This window comes from Octopus bimaculoides, chromosome 1, assembly GCF_046866305.1.
Source record: "Octopus bimaculoides isolate indiv1 chromosome 1, ASM4686630v1, whole genome shotgun sequence".
Lineage (NCBI taxonomy): Eukaryota > Metazoa > Mollusca > Cephalopoda > Octopoda > Octopodidae > Octopus > Octopus bimaculoides.
The window spans coordinates 23,643,562-23,668,535 of record NC_142928.1 but is presented as its reverse complement, the minus strand read 5'-3'; the positions used below and the strand labels follow the sequence as shown (position 1 = coordinate 23,668,535).

Here is a 24,974-nt window from a genome sequence, read left to right as displayed (position 1 = left end):
AACAACACACGTACAAAAAGATGATGCAGCCTATTTTGTCCATTAGTTTGCCTGCAATCGTTACTCTTAAGTTGTATATGCAACTATTTATTTATTTTGCTTAGGAGCCCAAGCAGAGGGTAAGTTAGAAACAGGAATTCGGGAAGGCGGTGAGCTGGCAGAAACGTTAGCATGCTGGGTGAAATGCTTAGCGGTATTTCATCTGCTGTTACGTTCTGAGTTCAAATTCCGCCGAGGTCGACTTTACCTTTCATCCTTTCGGGGTCGATTAAATAAGTACCAGTTACGCACTGGGTTCGATATAATCGACTTAATCCGTTTGTCTGTCCTTGTTTGTCCACTCTATGTTTAGCCCCTTGTGGGCAATAAAGAAATAAGAAACGTTAGCGCGCTGGGTGAAATGCTTAGCGGTATTTCGTCTGCCGCTACGTTCTGAGTTCAAATTCCGCTTAGGTCGACTTTACCTTTCATCCTTTCGGGGTCGATTAAATAAGTACCCGTTACGCACTGGGGTTGATATAATCGACTTAATTCGTTTGTCTGTCCTTGTTTATCCCCTCTGTGTGTAGCTCCTTGTGGGCAGTAAAGAAACAAGAAACAGGAATTCTGGTCTGACAGGGTTAAACATAACCTCGCTTCAACTGGATCGCCTTCATCAAACGTGGTTGCTCTGTGCAGGCGGTACACACATCACGCTTAGATACATAGGCCAGTAGGTAGGTAGGTATGTGCGTTGTGTGTGCCTCTGTGTGTGTGTGTGTGTGTGTGTGTGTGTGTGTGTGTGTGCATGTTTGTGTGTGTGCGTCACATATTTTTATTAGTTTCAGTCGTTGGACTACAGCCATGCTGCGTCACTACCTTGAAGTATTTAGTCGAGCAAATCGACACGAGTACTAACAGACAGACAGACAGAGATAGATAGATAGATAGATAGATAGATAGATAGATAGATAGATAGATAGATAGATAGATAGATAGACAGAGATAGATAGATAGATAGATAGATAGATAGATAGATAGATAGATAGATAGATAGATAGATATCGAGCTTCCATATAGTTTCCGTCTATAAAATTTATTCACAAGGCATAGGTTGGTCCTCAGCTATAGTAGAAGAGGCCCAAGTTACTGCGAAGTGGAAATGAACCCGAAGCCATATGATCGCAAAGTGGTTTGTATGATTGTAGTTCTGTTTTCCCATCAAGAGACATTATAACCGCGCTGACTTGCAAGAGTTGCCTCCCTTCAATAAGATACCGAAAAAGCGCCAAGTTAAGCTGTTATTGTAGTTACTATAGTAACGGCAGAACAGCTATGGCAGAGATTGACCCAAACGAAGAGAAATATTATTTAGAACGTATCCTTTATTGCGAAAACTATAAAATAAATTAGGTTCAAGTGAAATCTACGTAAAGATAATGTAGGTAGATATTTTTTTTTTCATGTGTATGTGTACTTTGGTACTTGCGGTGAAATTTACGTACTCTAGCTCGTTCAATTTTAAGACAGGTCTTGTATTTATAATACAAACACACTAACATTATTAATATTTTAGTTAATGTTGGTATTTTTGTTGCTTTCTTTTGACTAAAGCACAAAGCAATATATTTTGGTTCATTGTTGTCGTCAGCTAATTTTTATTTTTGATTTTTTTTTTTTTACTAAAACATTAGTAGTCTATAGCACTCTTCAGATGGGCGTGATTCAGTGGTTCTTACTCGAAAAATAGATTGTATAAGCTTTTAACAGTGACATCATAAAAAAATTAAATGAAAACAAATGTGAATTTACTTCATACATTGCAAGTTAATGACTTTCCTGTACCTGATGAGATCTAGCTAAATTTTCTATATCAGGACGAACAATTGTATAGAACCTACACTATTGCTCGACCTGCTAGAAATAGCAGCACATTACTTATCGCTCATTTTATTTTAATAATCGTTACTAGTTTTATCATGTATAATATAGTTGGTGGCACTCCGTCGGTTGCGACGACGAGAGTTCCAGTTGATCCGATCATCGAAACAGCCTGCTCGTGAAATTAATGAACAAGTGGCTGAGCACTCCACAGATATATGTACCCTTAATGTAGTTCTCAGGGAGATTCAGTGTGACACAGAGTGTGACAAGGCTGGCCCTTTGAAATACAGGTACAACAGAAACAGGAAGAAAGAGTGAGAGAAAGAATACAGCAGGGTTTGCCACGACTCCCTGCCGGAGTCTCGTGAAGCTTTTTGTGTTTTCGCTCAATAAACACTCACAACGCCCAGTCTGGAAATCGAAACCGCGATCCTACGACTGCGAGGCCGCTGCCCTAACCACATAATATAATTACTACTATAAGTAAAAGGTAGCATGCTGATTACGTAACCTCAACGACCCCCTAAAACCTGAACCTCCTTCGATATGTCCAGCGCCCTCTTGGGGAACAGTACCGCCTACGTTGAGAACCCCTGTTATCGTTGAAAGATGGAATTTTGGCAGGGCCGGATTAAGACCCATAGAGGGCCTAAGCACTCAAAAGATTTTGGTGCCTCCATATATAATTCGAAATGTAAACAATTATAAACAAAATGAATGAAACAAAACTAACAGTAAGATGGGAAATAAGGTCTATTTTTGTATACTTCCACTTTATTTATATATGAACATATTTGTCCCTCCCTCTCCCCTCTCTCCCTCCCCCTCTTTCCCTCTCTCTCTCTCTCTCTCTTGTGCTCTCTGTATACATACATATATTTTTACTGGCAGAGTAGTGATATATAATAACTTAGTGTACATATAAAAATAAACATTTTATATAAATATACATAGATATAGGCGCAGTGTGGTTGTGTAGTAAGAAGCTTGCTTCCCAACCACATGGTTCCGGGTTCAGTCCCACTGCGTGGCACCTTGAATGAGAGTCTTCTAACTATAGACTCGGGCTGACCAAAGCCTTGTGAGTGGATTTGTGTTGACGGAAACTGAAAGAAGCCCGTCATATATGTGTGTGCGTATTTGTGTGTGTCTGTGTTCCCTCACTATCGCTTGTTGGTGTATTTTCGTACCCGTAACCTAGCATTTCGACAAAAGAGACCGATAGAATAAGTACTACGTTTACAAAAAGTAAGTCCTGAGGTCGATTTCTACGACTAAAGACGGTGCTCCAGCATGGCCGCAGTCAAATGACTGAAACAAGTTAAAGAATAAAAAGAACATATATATATATATATATATATGTGTGTATATATATGTAGTTGAAATTTACAGAAAAACAAAAGACGAAAACAGGAATATGAGCAACAATCAGGTGTATTAGTTTGACGCTCGGGAAAGTGACGAAGTCTTTTACATTTCGAGCCTGCGCTCTTCAGCATATATGTATGTATGTATATTTATATAAAACACTTTATTTTTATGTGTAAGTTATTATCTATCACTACTCTGCCAGTAAAAATATTTGCTAATCATGCACATACCTTTTAATAGCACTGTTATATAGTGAAAGTCGTTTTTTTTTAACGTGTGTCGCATTGTCTTTATGATGAAAGACGTACAGAAACGCGCGCGCGTGCGCGTGGAGATAAAAAAAACAAAAAATAACTATCTATATTGTTATATAGTGAAAGACGATTTTTTAAATTATTTTGAAGCTGTGTTGCATTGCATTGCATTGTCTCTGTGTTGAAAGACATACAGAAATACACAGACACACACACAGCAACAACCAAAAGAATAACTATATTGTTATATAATGAAAATCATTTTTTAAGCTGTGTTGTTACAGACTTGTACTCAAATTACCCGCGTTTTTAATCAAAAATTGTTAATTACTATGGTCACAACACTACCTATCTATCTATCTATCTTCAGCCTCTCACTCACTCACTCACTCTCTCTCTCTATCTATCTATCTATCTATCTATCTAACTATTTGTCTGTCTGACTATCTATCTATCTCTTACACACATACTCTCTCTCTCTCTCTCTCTCTCTCTCTCTCTCTCTCTCTCTATTTCATTCTCTCTCTCTCTATTTCATTCTCTCTCTCTCTATTTCTCTCTCAAAAATCTTTTTCTTCTCCCTTCTAAAGATACATTGTGACATGACATATATTTTCATTTCTCTCCTTCTTTTCCTCCCTTTAATAGATGTTGTTACAGATAGACAGATAAACAAACAGAGATCCACTTCTCTTTTATGAGATTACTTACATTGAATGTTGTTGTCTCTGAAACAAAATATAAGTAAAATATCGTACTCATGAACATACTTTAAGCAATAAATAATGAGAATATCTCTCCATGTACATTACTGTACTGTAATAAGCACTTTCATATCATGTTATCACCAATACTCCATTCCTATAAAAAGTTATTTATGTACAGCCTACACTCTTATGTTCACTGGTGTGGGGGGGGGGGGTTACTTATGATGATTAATAAATTCTATTCTAAGTATATTGTCCACCTTTTGTCATCTATACTAGCTGCATACATTCTTGAACATTAGTAACTTCCTACACAAGGAATTTTGGAATATACTAACCTTACACTGACCTTTTTTGCTTTATCATCATCATCGTCGTCGTCGTCATTATCATCATCATCATCGTTTAACATCCGTCATCCATGCATGCATGGGTAGGAGGATGGTTGACAGGAGCCAGTCAAGTAGAAAACTACCTTAAGTTATTGTTTCTGTTTTTGGCAGAATTTTTACGGCTGTGGTTGGTGTTAGGAAAGGCATCCAGCCATAAAAAAATCATGCCAAGACAGACACAGAAGCATTGTGCAGGTTTCTGCTTGACCAGCTCCTATCAAACCGTCCAACCCAAGTCAGCATGGAAGGTGGACGTTAAACGATGATTATAATAATAATATATATATATATATCTATATATATATATATATATATATATATATATATATATATATTATGATAGATCACTAAGCACTAACACATTTTTTTTCTCTCCTTGTTTCTTTCTGTGGAAGAGCATAGGCTCGAAACGTTAAAGACTTTTTCAATTCCTGAGCGTTATAATAATACATCTGTTTGTTTTCAACACCACTTGTCTTCGTCTTTTGTTTTTGTTTTTTTTTTTGTGAATTCTCCCTATATATATAATCGTTGCCAGTGCCCCTGGACTGGCTTGTGCGGGTGGCACATAAAAGACACCATTTCGAGCGTGGCCGTTGCCAGTATCGCCTGACTGGCCTTCGTGTGGGTGACAAGTAAAAGCACCTACTACACTCTCTGAATGGTTGGCGTTAGGAAGGGCATCCAGCTGTAGAAACTCTGCCAAATTTAGATTGGAGCCTGGTGTTGCCATCCGGTTTCACCAGTCCTCAGTCAAATCGTCCAACCCATGCTAGCATGGAAAGCGGACGTTAAACGATGATGATGATGATGATGATGATGATATCCTGTCAAACCAGTCGCTATGCTTGATCGCTATATCCACAAATTTTTTTTATATTCTTACTCTGTTTATTTTCTCTTGAAGACTGTAGGCTTGAAACATAAAAGACATTCTCACTTTCCCGAACATCAAACTAATACACCTGCTTGTTGTTCATACACCTGTCTTCGTCTTTTGTTTTTCTATAAATTTCAACTCTGTGTGTGTGTGTATGCAACCTCATTACTCCAAACAGTCATTGTTGGAAAGTGTGCATCTTCTACACATCTTTCCATATATGACTCACAGAACTCAACTCTTCGGTCCATATCTCTTCATTGAGACATTGCACTATTCTTGGAATGTAGCTTATCCAATGGTAGCACATCAAAATTCGATGGATGGTTGACTTTGAAATTCCTATCTCACAACTCACTTGCAACACAGGTTTTCTAGATGGGCAACACATCTCTAGTACACTTTCTTGCTCTGAGGGGCTCAATGATATCTGAAGCCTTCCAGAATATTTCTTGTAGACATTTTGAACAGTTCCATCTGCTTCAAACTTCTCCCTAATTTGAGAGACGGCAAGTTACATAGATGAATCTGTTTGAAACTCTCCTAAACTCTATTTGCACTTCAACTGTGTTTTCAAATTTCCAGTAGCACTCTAGGATAAATTTCCTTTGTTCAAAGTTTGGTCTAGTTCCATTCATTATTTCCAATAGTTTAAAACTAAAAAAAAAAAATGAAAATTGAATTGTCAGCTGTTAAAGTATGTATATATTTCAGGAGATGCCTTGTAGAGAGCGTATGTGCGTGTGTGTGTGTGTGCATGTGTGTGTGTATGTGTGTGTTTGTGTGTGTGTGTGTGTGTGTGTGTGTGTGTGTGTGTGTGTGTGTGTGTGTAGTCACAATGTTTTGTTTGCTAAAATTTTTTACTAACAGATTAACTTTGCAAAGAGAATTTAATTCCAATTCCATGTGTAAAGTTAACACATACACACATGCATACAAACATACACACATACAAACATACATACAGACACACATACATACATACATACATCATACATACATGCATAGAAATATATATGTATACACGCATACATGCACACATGTATATATATATAGGAAAACGATAAAAAGGGTTGAAAATGTATTGCATTTTTTTATATATTTGAATTTTTTTATAGAATAAAACAAAATTTATTTTTCCATATAGATAAAATATATATATACATATATATATATATATATATATATATATATATACATACATATATATATATATATATATATATATATATATATATATATATATATATATATATATATATATATATATATATATGCAGTAAAACTTACAATGCTTGTTTTCACATAAAAAAAGTTTTACTGAGAAAATTATAGTGCTTTTTACCTATAATGTAAGTCTGATTTTACAGAAGAGGGGTTTTTTTTATAAAATATATTGTTCAAAATGAGAATATATTTTACTAAATCTGATTTTACTGAAGTGAAGTTTTCACTAAATAAATTTTATTAAAAAACTAGAGAGAAAATCTGTTTTACTGACCAGTTTACACTCTTTAGCTTTTCAAAGTGTGATTCTCACTAGAAATTTTTAGCCTGTATGTGTATCTATCTATCTGTTTATCTGTCTATCTATCTATCTATCTATCTATCTATCTATTTATCTATCAAACTATCTATTTATTTATCTATCTATCTATTTATCTATATGTGTGTGTGTGTGTGTGTGTGTGTGTGTATCATCACCATTGTCATCATCATCATCATCATCATCATCATCATCATCATCATCATCATCATCATCATCATCATCATAATCATCATCATGTAACATCCACTTTTCATGTTAGCATGGCTGGACAGTTTGATAGGAAGCCAGCAAGCTGCAAGGTTGTGTCAGACTTCAATATCATCTTTAGCATAGTTTCCACAGCTGGATGCCCTTGCTAAAGCCATTTATATATGTGTGTGTGTGTGTATATATATATATATATATATATATATATATATATATAGATATATATATATATATATATATATGTATGTATGTATGTATGTATGTATGTATGTATGTATGTATGTAAATCAATTTTGGGGGATTAATTGATATGCGGTATCCCCAAAAATTGAATATTGACTTTTATCAGATACTTTGTATATTTATAGATAAATATTTAAATATATGATAAATAAGACCCCAAAGTACGATATGTAGATGCGTATAACACTGTAGGGTTACACCTGATTGATTTGGAAACTTGTTTTCACAAATTATTTATATGTATGTATGTGTATGTGTGTGTGTATATATATATATATATATATAAAGGAGACCACTAGGTGAACTGTTAATGTGCTAGAAGAAGATCACATGTAATGCGTCTACTAAGACTGAATTGTTCTCAAAGAAAATTTAGCGAAGCAACAAAACGTATACGGGCAAGACAAGTGAAAATTACATAAATATTTATGTAATTTTCACTTGTCTTGCCCGTATATGTTTCATCCTTTCGGGGTCGATAAATTAAGTACCAGTTATGCACTGGAGTCGATGTAATCGACTTAATCCCTTTGTCTGTCCTTGTTTGTCCCCTTTATGTTTAGCTTCTTGTGGGCAATAAAGAAATAAGAATAAGTACTAAGCATGCAAAGAATAAGTCCTGGGGTTGATTTGTTTGACTAAAGGTGGTGCTCCAGCATGGCCACAGTCAAATGACTGAAACAAATAAAAGAACAAACGAACGTCCACGAATGTTAGACATATGGAATTCAAAAGGTGCCCAAGGTTGATGTCAGAAAGATGGTGGATAATCTTAAAACATTATGATTACACAGGTGTTACATTTCACAAAGTAATCTAAATACTAAACAGTTAATCTTAGGTTTACTTGACCATGGTTACCCTGGGGCTAAACTACTATACCAATTTTGCTTCTTTGACTAATCACTTCAGCGGAAACTTTCAGTGATGATTGTGATGAAAATTATAAATATGAAGAGCTTTCCATTAATGAAGATGCCATATCATTAGGTAAGACACCATATTTTACTTATCTGAACATCTGTACTACTAATATTAATTCTAAACAATGTGGTGAGCTGGTAGAAACGTTAGCACGCCGGGTGAAACGCTTAGCAGTATTTCATCTAGCGCTACGTTCTGAGTTCAAACTCTGACGAGGTCGACTTTAGCTTTCATCCTTTCGGAGTCGATAAATTAACTATGCACTGAGGTCGATGTAATCGAATGAAATCCTTTGTCTGTCCTTGTTTGTCCCCTCTGTATTTAGCCCCCTGTGAACAATAAAGAAATAAATATTTCGTCTGTCTTTACGTTCTGAGTTCAAATTCTGCCACGGTCAGCTTTGCCTTTCATCCTTTCAGGGTTGACAAATTAAGTATCAGTTGCATACTGGAGTCGATCGAATCAACTGGACCCCTACCCAAAAATTTTGGGCCTTGTACCTAGAGTAGAAAAGATTATGTTCTGAGTTCAAATTTCACTGAGGCCGACTTTGCGTTTCATCCTTTCAGGGTTAAACACCCATTCTTTGATATGTCTTACACTGGGCCCTTAATTCTTTATGAAGTTTTAGGGGTACTGTTATGACATACAGTGTGTCTTGAACATTTTTAGACTTAGTAGTGGAGCCCATCCCTTTCCAGGTCTGACCATAACCAACTCCTCCCAGAAAGAGAGTAATATGAGGCAGACAAACCAAAAGAGTGAGTAAAAGAGAAGGATTGATCCCAGTACATAACTGGTACTTTATTAATGAGTCCTAAAAGATAAAAAGCAGCACTGACCTTAGTATGAGGATGGGGAGCAGGAAAAATTACTGCTAAACAATCTATTCAATGCTCAAACAACCCTACTGATTGGCTGCCTTATTCTCTGATATAGGTGCACCAAATGATGGAATAGTCATGGATAGAACACTTTTTATTCACAGATCTAACTAGGATCTGAGGAAATTGTTAATCTGATTCAATGGGTTCTTTTTTTTTTTTCCTCAAAATAAAAAGTTTATTCCATTTTGTTGAATTTATTGAACAAGTCAGCATAAATTTACATTCTCAGATGCTGAGTTTCATGTATACTAACTTAACATTTCAACCAAGATCAAATTTGTCTTTCATACTTTTGGGGGTCAATAGAATAAGTGCCAGTTGGACACTGGGATTGATGTAACTGACTTACCCAACTCACCCGAAAATTCCTGGTCTTGTGCCAAAATTTGAAACCATTATTATTATTATTATTATTATTATTATTATTTTTTTATTTTTATCATTATTATTATTATTATTATTATTATTATTATTATTATTACTATTTTTGTTATTATAAAATGTCAAGTATCTCTTTATTAATGACATAACTCATTTATGCTTGCAGGGAGTGAAGATTTTAACACACTTTTGAAGTGTCTGAAAGTAGAAGAGAAAGAGAAGATCAGCTCAGCATCTAGTGTAATCCTCTGTTTTATTGTATCTAATGCACTTTTGTAGTAACTTAGGCTGTGGTGGTGGGGGGGGGGGGCAGTTAAGACGTTTGTATTGGGACCATGTAATTAGAGCTGGCCTCACTGTGTGTACATTGTCAACTTTGTTCAATACTTCAGCCACAGGTTGACCAATACCTTGAGAGAGAAATTATTTGACAAATACTGCAGAAGTTTGTCGTGTGTGTGTGTGTGTGTGTTGAATTAAATAAAAGATAAAGGAATGGGAAATGATGCATTGAAGTTCATCTGCTTACAGCTGTTTCTGCTATAAGATGCAATACATCAGAGCTGAGTGTTAAGAGCACGGACTACTAACCCCAAGATTCCAAGTTCGATTCCAAGCAGTGACCTGAACACTAACAACAATAATAATAATAATAATAACATCGAAAAATACCTTCAGAATGAGAGCCCAGGTTCGAAATTTCCCCAAGACACCTGATGAAGGCTGGAGGGTATATCAGCTGAAACATTGTGTTAACAACAAACAAGATGAAGGCAAATATCCGTCGAATGTAAATAATGTAAATAATGTAAACAATCACATGATTGAAATTTTGAAGCTACAAGATTATGCCTGATTAAATCAAAGCAATGTGAATAACTAAGTATTACATTTGACAGTGTAATCTGAATGCTAAAGAGATGATTTAACTGCCTTAGAATTATGTTTTAATTTTATGCCATATATGAAGAAACTGATAAAAGAATCTTCTATCTAAATTTTCTCCTACTTTAAACAGTTGACTGAAGTACCACAAGATGTTAGTGAAAGTCCAGAGGCATCAGTCAAAGAAATTCCTGAAACGGTGGATGATTTCATTTGCAACTTTTTAGCACAGATGAAAATGAAGAAAACTCTAAATGCTTTCCAAGCAGAATGGTAAGAAAATATTTGAAAACTTTGGATAAAATGAATCCGAATTTTGTCAGGAATTGACTCTTTCACCTTTCTGTATTCAATACAATAAGTACCTGGTGTTTTACTGGAATTAATTCAGTCAAATATATTAATTATCTATTAATTTTGAGCAGTTCTAGTGTAAGGAAACATCATCACCATCATTTTAATGTCTACTTTCCATGCTTGCATGGAGTGGATGCAGTTTGTTGGGGCAGATATTCTACACCCAAATGCCTATCCTTCCACCAATCCTCACTTGTTTCCATCAAGGTAATATTCCCCCCCCCCCCCCATGCCCGGGCATATTTTCACAGGAGACTGGAAAAACAACACCACTTGTATGTGAGTGAGACTCATTTGTAACTATCATGCCATGCCAAGACAAAGAAGCACAAATACACACACAAACACATGCACGTATACATGCATACATACACGTATGTATGTTGTGTGTGTACAAGAGGCTTCATTCAGCTTCCATCTGCCAAATCCACTCACATGACTTTGCTCATGGTGCCACGAAGGGGGGAGACTGGCTCTCCATTGGTTAGAATGAGTGTTCAAGTTGATCTGATCAATGGAACAGCCTGCTTGTGAAATTAACAGTTAAGTGGCTGAACACTCCACAGACACATGTAACCTTCATGTAGTGCTGACAGAGATTCAGTATGATACAGAATGTGACAAGGCTGACCCTTGTTTAATAACTGGTACTACTCATTTTTGCCAGTTGACTGGACTGGAGCAATGTGAAAAAAAGTGTCTTGCATCATTGGAAACTTATGACCTTATGACCTTATGATTAGAACATGAATATCCTAACCACTAAGCCATGTTCCATCACAAAGTGGGACTGAACCCAAAACCTTATGGTTGAGAAATGATTGTCTAAACCTTACTGAAATTATAATATTGCCTTTATGAAAATGGAAATTATTCCTTTTATGTTATTCTAAACATTTTGGGTTTTTTTTTATATATATATTATCTAAAATATCCTTCCTTTTTTTAAGACTAGGATCAATTTGAGGGACACCTATTTTCTATTTCTAACAAGTATAACAACCATGTAGATGTGTTGGCTCGTAATACATCAACGTTTATGAAATTTGGGAGTGTAACATTCAATATCCTTTGATATAACATTAACAATTCAAGTGAGAATACTGACATTTTGAAGCCATTCCTGGACAATTATCATCACATTACAGGGTTCATGATATGTAATAACACTAATTATTCTGCAATGAAGCACGTTGCCTAGGGGTTAAAGTGTTTACACCCTGAATCATAAAGTCATGGGTTCAATTCCTGGACAGTGGTGGATGTTGTATCCTTGAGCAAGATACTCCATTTTATATTGCTCCTCTCTATGCTGAAAGGAGTACCTGCCATCATGTGTACATCCTCTCTCTCTCTCTCTCTCAATCTCACTCTTTCTCTCACCCTGGATATTCTGCTAGATGAATGATAGAAGGGCTAAGTGGGTATCTTTGACCTCATAAGCGCCTGGAACCATTAGCAAAAGCATGGTACGTGATACAAAGTCATGATTTGCTTGTGAATGATGATAATGATTTTTAGGGTGTCAAGCTGGCAGAATCATTAGAAGGCCGAGCGAAATGCTTAGTGGTATTTCGTCTGCCGTTATGTTCTGAGTTCAAATTCCGCCGAGGTCGACTTTGCCTCTCATCCTTTTGGGGGTCAATAAATTAAGTACCAGTTACGCACTGGGGTTGATGTAATCGACTTAATCCCTTTGTCTGTCCTTGTTTGTCCCCTCCATGTTTAGCCCCCACCTGTGGGCAATAAAGAAATAGATAATATGTTTCAGTTTAATTATCATGGCAAACTGCATTATAGAATTAATGATTAAAATACAGACAATTATTGATATTTTGTGATTTCTTTTGAGATTTCTTTTGAGGAGTCAGTTACAAAGCTCCAAATTTTTTTTCAGTAATACTATAATCTTTTTTTTTTAAGACTGAGGCCTTTGGAAATATGTTGTGCGTGAGAAGACCCGGCAAGACAAGTGAGACCATAACTTGTGGCCTTCACGGGGGGTGTAGCCAGCCCACTTACGTGTACCTTTCCTTCTTTGGACACTAAACTCTGATTGCGAAGACCTGTTGAGGCAAGTGAAATCGAAATCGAACCAAATTCGACGACTGGCACCCATGCCAACCTTCCTTCATTGGACACTAAACTCTGCTTGCGAAGACCTGTTGGGGCAAGTGAAATCCAAATTGAACCAAATTCGATGACTGGCACCTGTGCCAGTGGAGCACTAACAGCACCATCTGAGCAGGATCATTGCCAGAGCAGCTGTCTGGCTTCCGTGCCAGTGGCACATAAATAGCACCATTTGAGTGAGATCGTTGCCAGTGCCGCTGGACTGACTCCTGTGCAGGTAGCATGTAAAAAAACACCATTTGAGCATGGCCGTTGCCAGTACCGCCTGACTGGCCCTCATGCCAGTGGCACGTAAAAGCACCCACTACACTCTCGGTGTGGTTGGCTTTAGGAAGGGGCATCCAGCTGTAGAAACTCTGTCAGATCAGACTGGAGCCTGGTGCAGCCATCTGGTTCACCAGTCCTCAGTCAAATCGTCCAACCCATGCTAGCATGGAAGGCGGACGTTAAACGATGATGATGATGATGATGTGGTGTCCCTTGGTGACAGTTGCATTGTGAAATAATCTCTTTCCTAAATAAATGTATAATCAATTGAATGGACCCTAGTAAAATATTACTTTGCCTTGTTTTATAGAATTTTATTGTATGGCACGAAAAACAAGTCTCAACTCTTGAAGGATTTGAATTCAAAATATGAAGTCTACAATGTAAATGTCTCAAAACTGCTAATCTCAGTTTTGGTCACATTCACCATTTTTACTTCTTATCCCCCACTACAGGTATGAAATGGAACAAAAGGGCATGGTATCAAATGCTGCTCCCTTTCTCCTACCTGATGTTTACATATCAATTTTGCAATTAGAATCACAAATAAAACTTCTTGAAAAAGATTCTGCTGCATTCAAGAAAGTAGCTCTGTAAGTACAGACATAATGTTGGTTTATTTTTTTTAATGCATTTTGTTTCTTAATTCTAGTTCATAATTAATTGTTCACTTTTCCCTCTATGATAAACAAAACAAATTAACTAGGATTTCAGTCGCTAGAATACAACAAAACTCTTAAGGTAGAAAACACCTATATTTTGTAAAGGGCTAGGGCCATATATTCAGTGCCCTTAGCTAGTCCTACAATATGCATCTACTTCTCTCAGCCCTACAATATGTGGCCCTTTCTCCCAGCCCCACAATTTTCTCCCCCTTCTCTCAGTTCTACAATATATGCTCCATTTTCCTGTACGCTCCCTTTTCTCAGCCCCTTTACTGAATTTTCTCCAGTCACTCACCTTTTTACTCAAACTGAAAAATCCAGTTAGACAACTAAGATTGAATTACCACCCAAAATATCTCTAGTTTTATTATCATGCATGTCACCAAGTAAATCTGTTACCAGGCAAAATTTTATGTTGCATACCAAATCATGTAACAAGTTATAACACTACGTAACCCTCTTTTCATCCCTGCCCTACCCCCCAAATCTTGCCTCTATCCTCCACTGTTCTAAGACTGACCTTTCCTGCTTCCTGCATTACAGAGATTTTGTTTTTGCTTGGATCAAGAAATTTAGCTTACATTGTTCAGAACTTGTGCAGTGACCCCAGATTTTAATACATTATGTAATTGCTTACTTTGTCTAAGTATGTAGTGCAAGCCCTGGTTACAATAACAATAACAATATTCCAAGACAATATTAAGAATTAGATATCAAAAATTTCTTCTAAAACGTTTTTAAAAATCAACTGAAAGGCATCAAATCATGTGTTATTTGAGGCAAAGTATTATTTTTACCTCTTCTAAACATTCAATATTAAGTTAATTAATCAAACGCTAATGATCATAGTTTCGAATTAAATGCATTTACAATAGTTGTTTTTTCAATAAACTCCTTCGGGAGTAATATCAGACAAATACCTTGCATTATTTAATCATTCACAATTGGTTAACTTTATATTGAATGCTTGGAAGATGAAAAAATAATACTTTGCTTCAAATAACATGCATTTCAGCTCAATTTTTTAAATGTTTCTAAAGAAATTTTTGATAACTAATTCTTAATATTGCCATGGTATAATATTGTTGTTATTACTGTATTCAGGTCTTGCACTACATACTAGACAAACTAGAATGCTGTTTATGTTTTGTTATGAGCGTGGTTTCTCGGTCCGTAGAAAAAAATGCCTTGAATGAAACTGGTTCGTGGTACAAAAAAATTGGGGACCGCAACTGTACAGTACTGTACGCTTTCAACATTTTTTTTTTTTTATAACAACAGAACTCTGATTAAAAACCTAACCTGTAACTGAAAAACGTTAGCGAGTATAAATAGTGAAGCGATTTGCAAGGGAAATAACTCAGTTATTTCGTTAAAAATTATTTCCCTTGGAAATATTTCGATTATCGTTATCAGTTTTAATCGAAAATTCCGTTGCAAACTGTGCGTCGTTTTTTAAGTTTTTTTTTTGTTTAGTTTTTTTTTTGTTACACAGTGTTTCTAAGACTACATTATCTAACATAACTTTCCTTTAAAATGATAGGATATGGTTCAAGAGAGAGATTTTGTTGTATTCCTTATAGTTTGACAAACTGCATGGCTCTGTGGTAAATTAAGTTTTACAACTGCATGTTCTTTCTATGTTAATCACTCAACTCTGAAGAGCTGTTGGCGACTATTTTTTGTTCATTGAGACAATCTGCAGTAAACAGAATTTGGTAATTTGCTCAAAGGTACAATGCAATGATAGCAGTACAAACTGAGATTATAACTGTGTGGTCATTAGAACAACTTATTAATTTCCTTGTGTACAATATAAATACAGTAAGGTTACACATTGGCAAAACGACCAAAATTTCTGACAAAGAATCATTGCTCACACACACACTTATTCTAGTATTTATTCTATCGATCTCTTTTGCTGAACCACTAGGTTACGGGGACGTAAACACACCACCATCGGTTGTCAAGCGATGTTGGGGGGACAAACATATACACACACATACACACACACACATATATATATATATATACATATACGACGGGCTTCTTTCAGTTTCTGTCTGCCAAATACACTCACAAGGCTTTGGTTAGCCCGAGGATATAGTAGAAGACACTTGCCCAATGTGCCACACAGTGGGACTGAACCCGGAACCATGTGGTTGGTAAGCAAGCTACTTACCACACAGCCACTCCTATGCCTATGCTTAAATATGAATTTATAGCAAATTGGTGGTAAACAGTCATGAAGAGTAGAAAGCCTGCAGTTTGATGTCACAGTACTAAATGCATATGGCTTAGAGGTTAAATGCTAAGTTAAGGGCTTGTGTGCCTTCAAGCTAAGCATTTCATTTCACATTGCTCCACTCTGTTCAGTTAAGTACAAGTAAATATCCAAAGAAGATTCTGATATATTTTAAAGTATATTTTTCTTCTTTCTTTCAGAAAAGCTAAAGAGGCCTATGTAAAATTACAGAAACAGAGAGACTTCCATCGAATGAACCATCATCGAATTGTTCAAGAAAGAAATAATCTTATGAATGACATCAAACGGTAAATTGCTTATCACATAAATTAACTGATTGGTTCATTAACATTCAAAAAAACTATCGATACATATTCCTTACAATCTGATTGCAACCAGTCAAATGGTTGTTTTAAGCCAGCTTCTGTAGGATTAGAAACGAAAACCAAGAATCAGTTAATCAATTGATTTGTTGAAATATAGTGAATATGCTTCACTGAGGAGGTTTCATAAGATCAAAACATGTCCATTGCTTTATCCCTTACTTGTTTCAGTCATTGGGCTGTGACCATGCTGCAGCGTCACTTTAGGCTTTTTTTTATTTTAAGAAATCTACCTCAGTACTTCTTCTTTTTTTTTTAAGGTACCACTCTATTGGTCTGAACCACTAAGTTATGGAGACATAATCAAACCAACACTACTTGTGAAGGACAAAATCAGATACAAAGAGAGAGAGAGAGAGAGAGGCGCACACACACACACACACACACACACACACACACACACACACACGCACACACACACATGTACACACACAGATATATATATGACGAGCTTCCACACAGATTCCATCTACCGAGTTCATTTGCAAGACATTGGTCAGCCAAGGCTCTATCAGAAGACATTTTCCCAAGATACAGTGCAGTGGGATTGAACCTAAAACAACATGGTTGTAAAGCACAGCCAATTCCAACACTGCATCTGCTACTTTTTCTACTTCAGTTAATTTCATTGGAGTTATGTCCCTTGCATATGAATTTTAGAGGGAGTGTTTATTTAATAATTGCATAGATGGTTTAAGTTAGTTGAAACTTTTTCACCTTACTATATTAAATAAAATCGCTTCTAGATTCACTCTAGCCTCTCCCCACAGGCAGATCGTTTCCCTCTTTCTACTTTTTTTTTTTTTTTTTTTTGGCTACTACTATAATGACCTCTATTTCTTGTAGTTGCCTGGTTTTGTACAACCGTTACTCAGAAAGTACTGATCCTCTGACCTTCCTGTTCTCATCATCCTTATTATGTCCAGACCACCATCTTACCTTAGGCCCTGCATTAACCACCACCCCTATTCCTTCTTCTCCGGGACATTAGTACTATGAAATCTGATCCCTATTTATGTCTTTGCTACAAGTGTCAATTTGCAACAGTCCAAATAGCACCAATGTCATTAGTTTCATGGCCACTTCTCCTTCCTACAGATCCAGCAAGTAAAAAAAAAAATACATAAGGCATGGCTGCATGGTTAAGAAGCTTGCTTTGCAACCATGAGACTTCAGGTTCAATCCCAGCATGCAGTACCTTGAGCAACAGTGTTTTCTGCTACAGTCCAGGCCAGTTAATGCCTTGTGAGTAAATCTGCTTGACAGAAATTGTGTGGAAGCCCATATGTATGTTCATACCCTCACTGTTTGATAGCCAGTGTTGGTTTGTTTATGATCTTATTACTTGGTAGTTCAACCTAGAAGATTGACAGAATAAGTATCTGACTTTTAAAAAAAATGAGTATTAGGTTTTTGTTTGACTAAACCTTTTAAGGTCATACCCCAGCATTCTATTTTTTTTTTTTTTTTTTTGCTGTACTTTCAGCTCAGAGCTGTGGCCATGTTGATGCACCGCCATTCCATTATTATTAATTTCTTAATCTAAAACACTACAATTTTCACTTATTTAACATCAGTACTTCAATTATTTCTGATTGATATCTTTGGATAAATGGAGCTTTTAAGTGCTGGTGTACTGTGTGTGTGTGTTTGATTTCATGGCATTAAATGGACACGTGATAAGTCTACACTCCACTCTAAACATAACTCTTCTAAGTAAAATTCTTAGGAAGGTCCGTTATCTAATCCTGATGATTCAGTGACATAGGTAGACTTATGAGTAATACCTAAATACACAGTAAAGCACCTATGGTAGAATTGAACTTGAGTTCTATAAGCTGGCCACGCGGCTATTTCATTTCTAATGACTCCTGCAGCTACACTTATTTGATTAAGTTGAATGAGAAAGACAGAAGCCAATGATGACTTCAGCAAGATGTTGTTCATATACATGTACTCACACAGCCACATATAGCATCCACATATACTCAATTACAAAGAAACACAGATACACAATAACACATGTATAAAAATCTGTCAACTGCTTAGCAAGCTTCATTACACTTTATTATGTTAACAAAGTCTAACAGATCAGAGCATGTCTGTAGATGTCCCTTGCCTACAAACAAAAGTCAGACTGTCTTTTTCTTAAGCATCTGTGTATCAACAAAATAGTACGTTCCTACCTAGCTAACTTTTGTGCTAGACTAAAGAAAGTAACTCAGAGAAGTATGTTGAGGGAGAAGTGAGAGAGACATAAAAAGAGATAGACAGAGAGAAAATAAAACTTCTAAGAAGTTAGAAACTGAGTCTTGCTCTATCTCTCCCTCTTTCACTCTCTCTCTCTCTCCCTCTCCATCGCTCTCTCTCTCCCTCTCCATCGCTCTCTCTCTCTCCCTCTCCATCCCTCTCTCTCTCCCTCCCTCCCTCTCTCTCCCCCTCTCTCTGTATGTGTTTGGAGTATGTGCAAGTGCATCTTCGTACATTTAATAACAGGAATAGTATATGTGTTTCTATGCAAATTGTGTGTGTGTGTGTGTGTGTGTGTGTGTGTGTGTGTGTGTGTGTGTGTGTGTGTGCATACGTATTGGCATTGATAATGTTGAACTGAGAAAGATACTGCAACATTGAAATGGAGAGGAGCTGAGAGAGAGTGGAAAAAGTGATAGAGAGATAAAAGAAAGGGAGAGAAAGAAAGTGCAACACAGGGTTCTAAGAAGTGAGAGTTAAAGTAAACATGCAAGAGAAGAGGTGTGAAGTGATAATGAAATTTAAACACAAAGATGGCGTCAAGAGAAGAAAGACAATGAAGATGTAGCAAAGTTTGTGACATCAGTAGTTAACAAGTAATGTTTTTAACCATATGGTATACCTTTGCCTATTTAACTGATATGTTTTCTGAAAATTCACTCACTGTAGCAGCTATTATACTTTGTTCAGTGGAACTGTGGGTTCCAGTCTGGCCGTACAAACTTTTCTCTAACATGAAAATAAGGATGTAATGAAATATTATAAGATTTGTTTAAGTTTTACTAATATAATCATATAGCAGGAGTGGCTGTGTGGCAAATAGCTTGCTTACCAACCGCATGGTTCCAGGTTCAATCCCACTGCGTGGCACCTTGGGCAAGTGTCTTCTACTATAGCCTCGGGCTTACCAAAGCCTTGTGAATGTGCATGTGTGTTTGAGTCCTCTAACAATCTGTGTTAGTTTTTATCCCTTGTAACTTAGTGGTTTTGCGAAACCAACCAATAGAATGAATTACCAAACTTTTAAAAAATAAGCACTGAACCTGATTTATTTAACTAAACCCTTCAAGCCAGTGTCTCGGCATGGCCACAGTCCTAGGGACTGAAAAAGAGAAGATAAAAAATATAAGTACCTCTATATCTGTTTCTTACAGTCTTAAGAAGCATTACAGTGCTTTTGAGCCAACATTGAAAGAGTTTAAAGAAAGATATGAATCTGCTATGAAACACAAGATGTTGACTAAGATTGAGTTGGAACGAACTCAAACTCACTGTGAAGAACTGACAAGGACGATAAAGAATTTAGACATTAAAAATAAACCAGAGAAAAGAATGTCTGGTAAGTCGCTTTAGATCTTAAAACATATATATATATATATATATATATATATATATATATATACATATAAATAATTTGCTTTTTTTTAGACAGGAATGTTTTTTTTTTCTAAACTCTAAAAATTATAGTTTAAATTTCAAAAGTATATTAAGAACAGATAAGTTTATCTGCTGATTTAAAACAGTAATATAATATCAAAATGGATTAGTCAAGCATTAGGCCAAAGCTTGTGTAGAATTTGGTTATGTTGCTTTCTGTTCTGATTTCAAATCCCTCAGAAGTCAACTTTGCCTTTCGTCATTCTTGGGGTTAGATTAAAAAAAAAAAACAAATGAAGTTATATAGGTGCAATCATGGCTGTGTGGTAAGAAGCTTACTTCTTAACCACATGTTTCCGAGTTCAGTCTCACAGCATGGCACCTTGGGCAGGTGTCTTTTTCTATAACCCTAGGCCGATCAAAGCCTTGTGACAGAAACTGGTAGCAAGAAACTGAATAAAGCCCTTCATAGATATATATATATGTGGTGGTCGTCATTGTTGTCATCGGCAGCGGCGTCATCATAGCAGTGGTGGTTATGCTGCTGCTCTTGCTGTTATTGTTGATGTTGTTACTGTTGATGATGATGATGGTAAACATAATGATGTCATTTTTGCTGTATAGCCCCAGATCAACCTTGATTGAGCAAACCTATAATCAAGGGTGATCTAGCCATGACCTTCCCGTTTTTCCAGGACCATACTCTCTAATGTGTCCTTTCCTTTTTCAAGACAGTAGGGTCAGATTTAAAGGTAATTTAGCTGCTAGTTTTAGTAGGCTGAGCAATAACATAAGGGAGACTCTCATAGTAGTTAATCCTCTAACCTTCCTGTTCTCATCATCCTTATTATGTCTAGACCACCATCTTACCTTAGGCCCTGCATTAACCACCACGCCTATTCCTTCTTCCCCGGGACATCAGTACTATGAAATCTGATCCCTATTCATGTCTTTGCTACAAATGTCAATTTGCAACAGTCTAAATAGCATCAATGTCATTAGTTTCATGGTCACTTCCCCTTTCTACAAATCTAGCAAGGAAAAAAAAAATACATAAGGCATGGTGCATGGTTAAGAAGCTTGCTTTGCAACCATGGGACTTCAGGTTCAATCCCAGCATGCAGTACCTTGAGCAAGAGTGTTTTCTGCTACAGTCCAGCATATATGTAGTATGCTCATTGTTAGATTTATCATTGCAGCTTCATACTTTGCATATCGTTGTTCTACATGTGATGTAATTTATCGTCATCATCATCATCATCATCATTGTTTAACATCCGCTTTCCATGCTAGCATAGGTTGGACGATTTGACTGAGGACTGGTGAAACCGGATGGCAACACCAGGCTCCAATCTGATTTGGCAGAATTTCTACAGCTGGATGCCCTTCCTAACGCCAACCACTCAGAGAGTGTAGTGGGTGCTTTTACGTGCCACCGGCACGAAGGCCAGTCAGGCGGTACTGGCAACGGCCACACTCAAAATGGTGTATTTTATGTGCCACCCGCACAAGAGCCAGTCCAGAGGCACTGGCAACGATCTCGCTCGAAAATCCTACGAAGGCCAGTCAGGTGGTACTGGCAATGGCCACACTCAGAATGGTGTATTTTATGCAAATGTCTGATATAATTTTATGCTTTCCTTTGCTATATTTTCATATTTCTATGTTTATTTGTTTGATGGTTATTTATATTTCTGCTGTGTGTGATGTTGGTGGATCCTGTTTGATGCTAATTCTGGTTTTATCATGTTGGCTATTTCAGTTGTGTAGTTAGTGTACTTTTTTATGGGACATCATTGGATATGATCTTTGGAAACTTCTACAATTATATTGAGTATATATACTTTAGAATCTATGTAGCTGGTTGTATTTTTCTTGCTGTTGTGGTTGTGATTGTTGTTGTTGTTGTTGTTGTTCTTTAGACCCAGGTTAGCCCTCATTGAAGAGACCTATCATCAAAGGGGTTCCAGTAACAGCTATCACAACAGTTAAAATTTTTTTTTTAAACAGGCGTAGGAGTGGTTGTGTGGTAAGTAGCTTGCCTATCAACCACATGTTTCCGGGTTCAGTCCCACTGCGTGGCATCTTGGGCAAGTGTCTTCTACTATAGCCTCGGGCCCACGAAAGCCTTGTGAGTGGATTTGGTAGACACAAACTGAAAAGAAGCCCGTCATATATATGTATATATTTATATGTGTGTGTGTGTATGTGTTTGTATGTCTGTGATTGTCCCCCTCAACATCGCTTGACAGCCGATGCTGGTGTGTTTACGTCCCCCGTAACTTAACGGTTCGGCAAAAGAGACCGATAGAATAAGTACTAGGTTTACAAAGAATAAGTCCTGGGGTCGATTTGCTCAACTAAAGGCGGTGCTCCAGCATGGCCACAGTCAAAAGACTGAAACAAGTAAAAGAGTAAAAGAGTAAAAGAGTTTCCAATTAACCAGTATGTCCTCCTGATTTTTAAAATAGTAGCATATGATTTGAGAAAGAACTGGCTTCTATTTCTAGCAGGTCAGACAATCAAGTACAGCTTCCCTCATTAGTTTGTCTAGAATTTAGGTTTTGTTGTTGTTTAACCCCAGGCAAGTCTTGATTGAGCAGAACTATGATCAAAAGCATTCCAGTCATGACCAACTCATCTTTTGTTTCAGACATAATATACCTCAGACTCTATTCTCCAATATGTCCTTTTCCTCACCTCTGGTGTTATATAGCAGGATAAGTTTCATGCATTGATATCTTTTTATCTTCTCTACTAATGGTGTTGGTGTCCGAAAGCATCTTAAGATATTGTTGTTATTATTGTTTAGCCCTAGGTCAACCCTGATTGAGCAAGACTTCTGATCAAAGACATTCGAACTTTGATCATACCATTATTTTACTGGTTTCTTGGATTATATTGTCTAATATAAACTCTGCTTGCGAAGATCTGTTGAGGCAAATGAAATCAATCGAAATTCAACAACTGGCACCCATGCCAACCTCTCCTTCATTGGACACTAAACTCGGCTTGCAAAGACCTGTTGGGGCAAGTGAAATCGAAACTGAACCAAATTCGATGACTGGCACCTGCGCCAGTAGAGCACTAGCAGCACTATCCGAGCCTGTTCATTGCCAGAGCAGCTGTCTGACTTCCATGCCAGTGGCACGTAAATAGCACCATTTGAGCGTGATTGTTACCAGCATCACCTTACTGGCTCTTGTGCTGGTGGCATGTGAAAAAAACATTCGAGCGAGGTGGTTGCCAGTGCCGCTGGACTGGCTCCTGTGCAGGTGGTACATAACAAACACCTTTTGAGCATGGCCATTGCCAATACTGCCTGACTGGCCCTCGTGCTGGTGGCATGTAAAAGCACCCACAACACTCTCGGAGTGGTTGGCGTTAGGAAGGGTATCCAGCTATAGAAACTCTGCCGGATCAGATTGGAGCCTGGTATAGCCTTCTGGTTTGCCAGTCCTCAGTCAAATCGTCCAACCCATGCTAGCATGGAAGGCGGAGGTCAAATGATGATGATGATGATGATGATGAATATGCACTTCATTTTATTTCAAGGTAGTTAAGTGTAACTTAATAGTTACTTAGCTGCTATGTCAAGCAAATCAAATGACTGTAAAGAGGCTCTCTTGTTAGATCATATGAACATGTTATCACCAGAGCTGTGCAACCTTTGGGACAGTTAGTGAGGTTAATAATGGTATGTTCGCATTTAATATGTTGCTATTTCATGGCATTCATTTCAGAGAGAGAAGGTAAATATTTTATCACTACCAGTACAACATTATTCTAATTTCTAATGAGATACTTCGTTATACTTCCATTGTATTAATAATTTAATAATTATTTAATGTATCCCCATGGTTATCATGAATTATATGAAGCTTACATCTTTTATTGGGATGACTGATTGCAATAACTGATATCATTTGCTAGCTTTTATACAATATAGTGAAAATATCGTAGCTAGAGTTGGAAAGAGTTAAAGTTCAGGAGCCTTTTAACTCTGTTGGCAGCAAAAGGTTTCTCTCTCTTTCTCTCTCTCCATGCAAAAATGGCAAGCAACATGAAGCTTGCTTGGGAAGTCTGATGCTGTAATGGTTGTGAGAAACGAGCACTGAATGTGGAAGTCTTCAAAAAGCTGGATGGGGAGAGACGGTGGAGCATGTATGGTCTATTAGATATGGTGGAGTAGTTTATTGGGATAGAGGTGCAGATATGGATGTGTGGTTAAGAGTGGTTAAGAAGTTTGGTTTGCTACCATGTGGTTTTAGGTTTGGTACCACAACACAGCAGCTTGGACAAGTGTCTTCTATCATTGCCCCAGATTAACCCATACTTCTTGAATGGAATGGAAACTGTAGAGAAACCTATTGTGTATATACATACCATGTCTGTCTATATGTATGTATGTACGTATGTATGTATGTACATACGTATGTATGCATATATATATATATATATATATATTAATATTTAGCAAAAGTAACAGTGACTCAAGGTCCAAGAGCTTCGTACGTACACACACACATACTCATACATATACATACATGTATATATATGGTGGTGGTTGCGGCGGTGGTGGTGGTGGTGGTGGTGGTAGTGGTGGTGGTGGTGGTGGTGGTGGTGGTGGTGGTGGTGATGATGATGGGGAGGAGGAGGAGGAGGAGGAGGTGGAGGATAATGAATGGGAAGAGGAGAAGGACAGAGCACACAGCCTGAAATTTTGAGGGAGTTAGAGGTGGGGGGTGTTAGTC

The 24,974-nt window shown here is 37.1% G+C and overlaps 1 protein-coding gene across 2 annotated transcripts in view; it reads left to right on the top strand.

Annotated features, from left to right (window-relative positions):
• Nucleotides 1-1,225: 1,225 nt before the first annotated feature.
• Nucleotides 1,226-24,974, top strand: part of LOC106884163 (sperm-associated antigen 16 protein) — a 64,031-nt gene continuing 40,282 nt past the window's right edge. For both annotated transcript variants that reach the window (XM_014935405.2, XM_052965803.2), the window contains exons 1-7: nt 1,226-1,357; nt 8,379-8,456; nt 9,825-9,898; nt 10,677-10,816; nt 13,756-13,893; nt 16,411-16,518; nt 19,998-20,182. In XM_014935405.2, the coding sequence (XP_014790891.1) occupies nt 1,315-1,357; nt 8,379-8,456; nt 9,825-9,898; nt 10,677-10,816; nt 13,756-13,893; nt 16,411-16,518; nt 19,998-20,182 (766 nt within the window). In that variant the 5' untranslated portion in view covers nt 1,226-1,314. The remainder of the gene's footprint in view (nt 1,358-8,378; nt 8,457-9,824; nt 9,899-10,676; nt 10,817-13,755; nt 13,894-16,410; nt 16,519-19,997; nt 20,183-24,974) is intronic.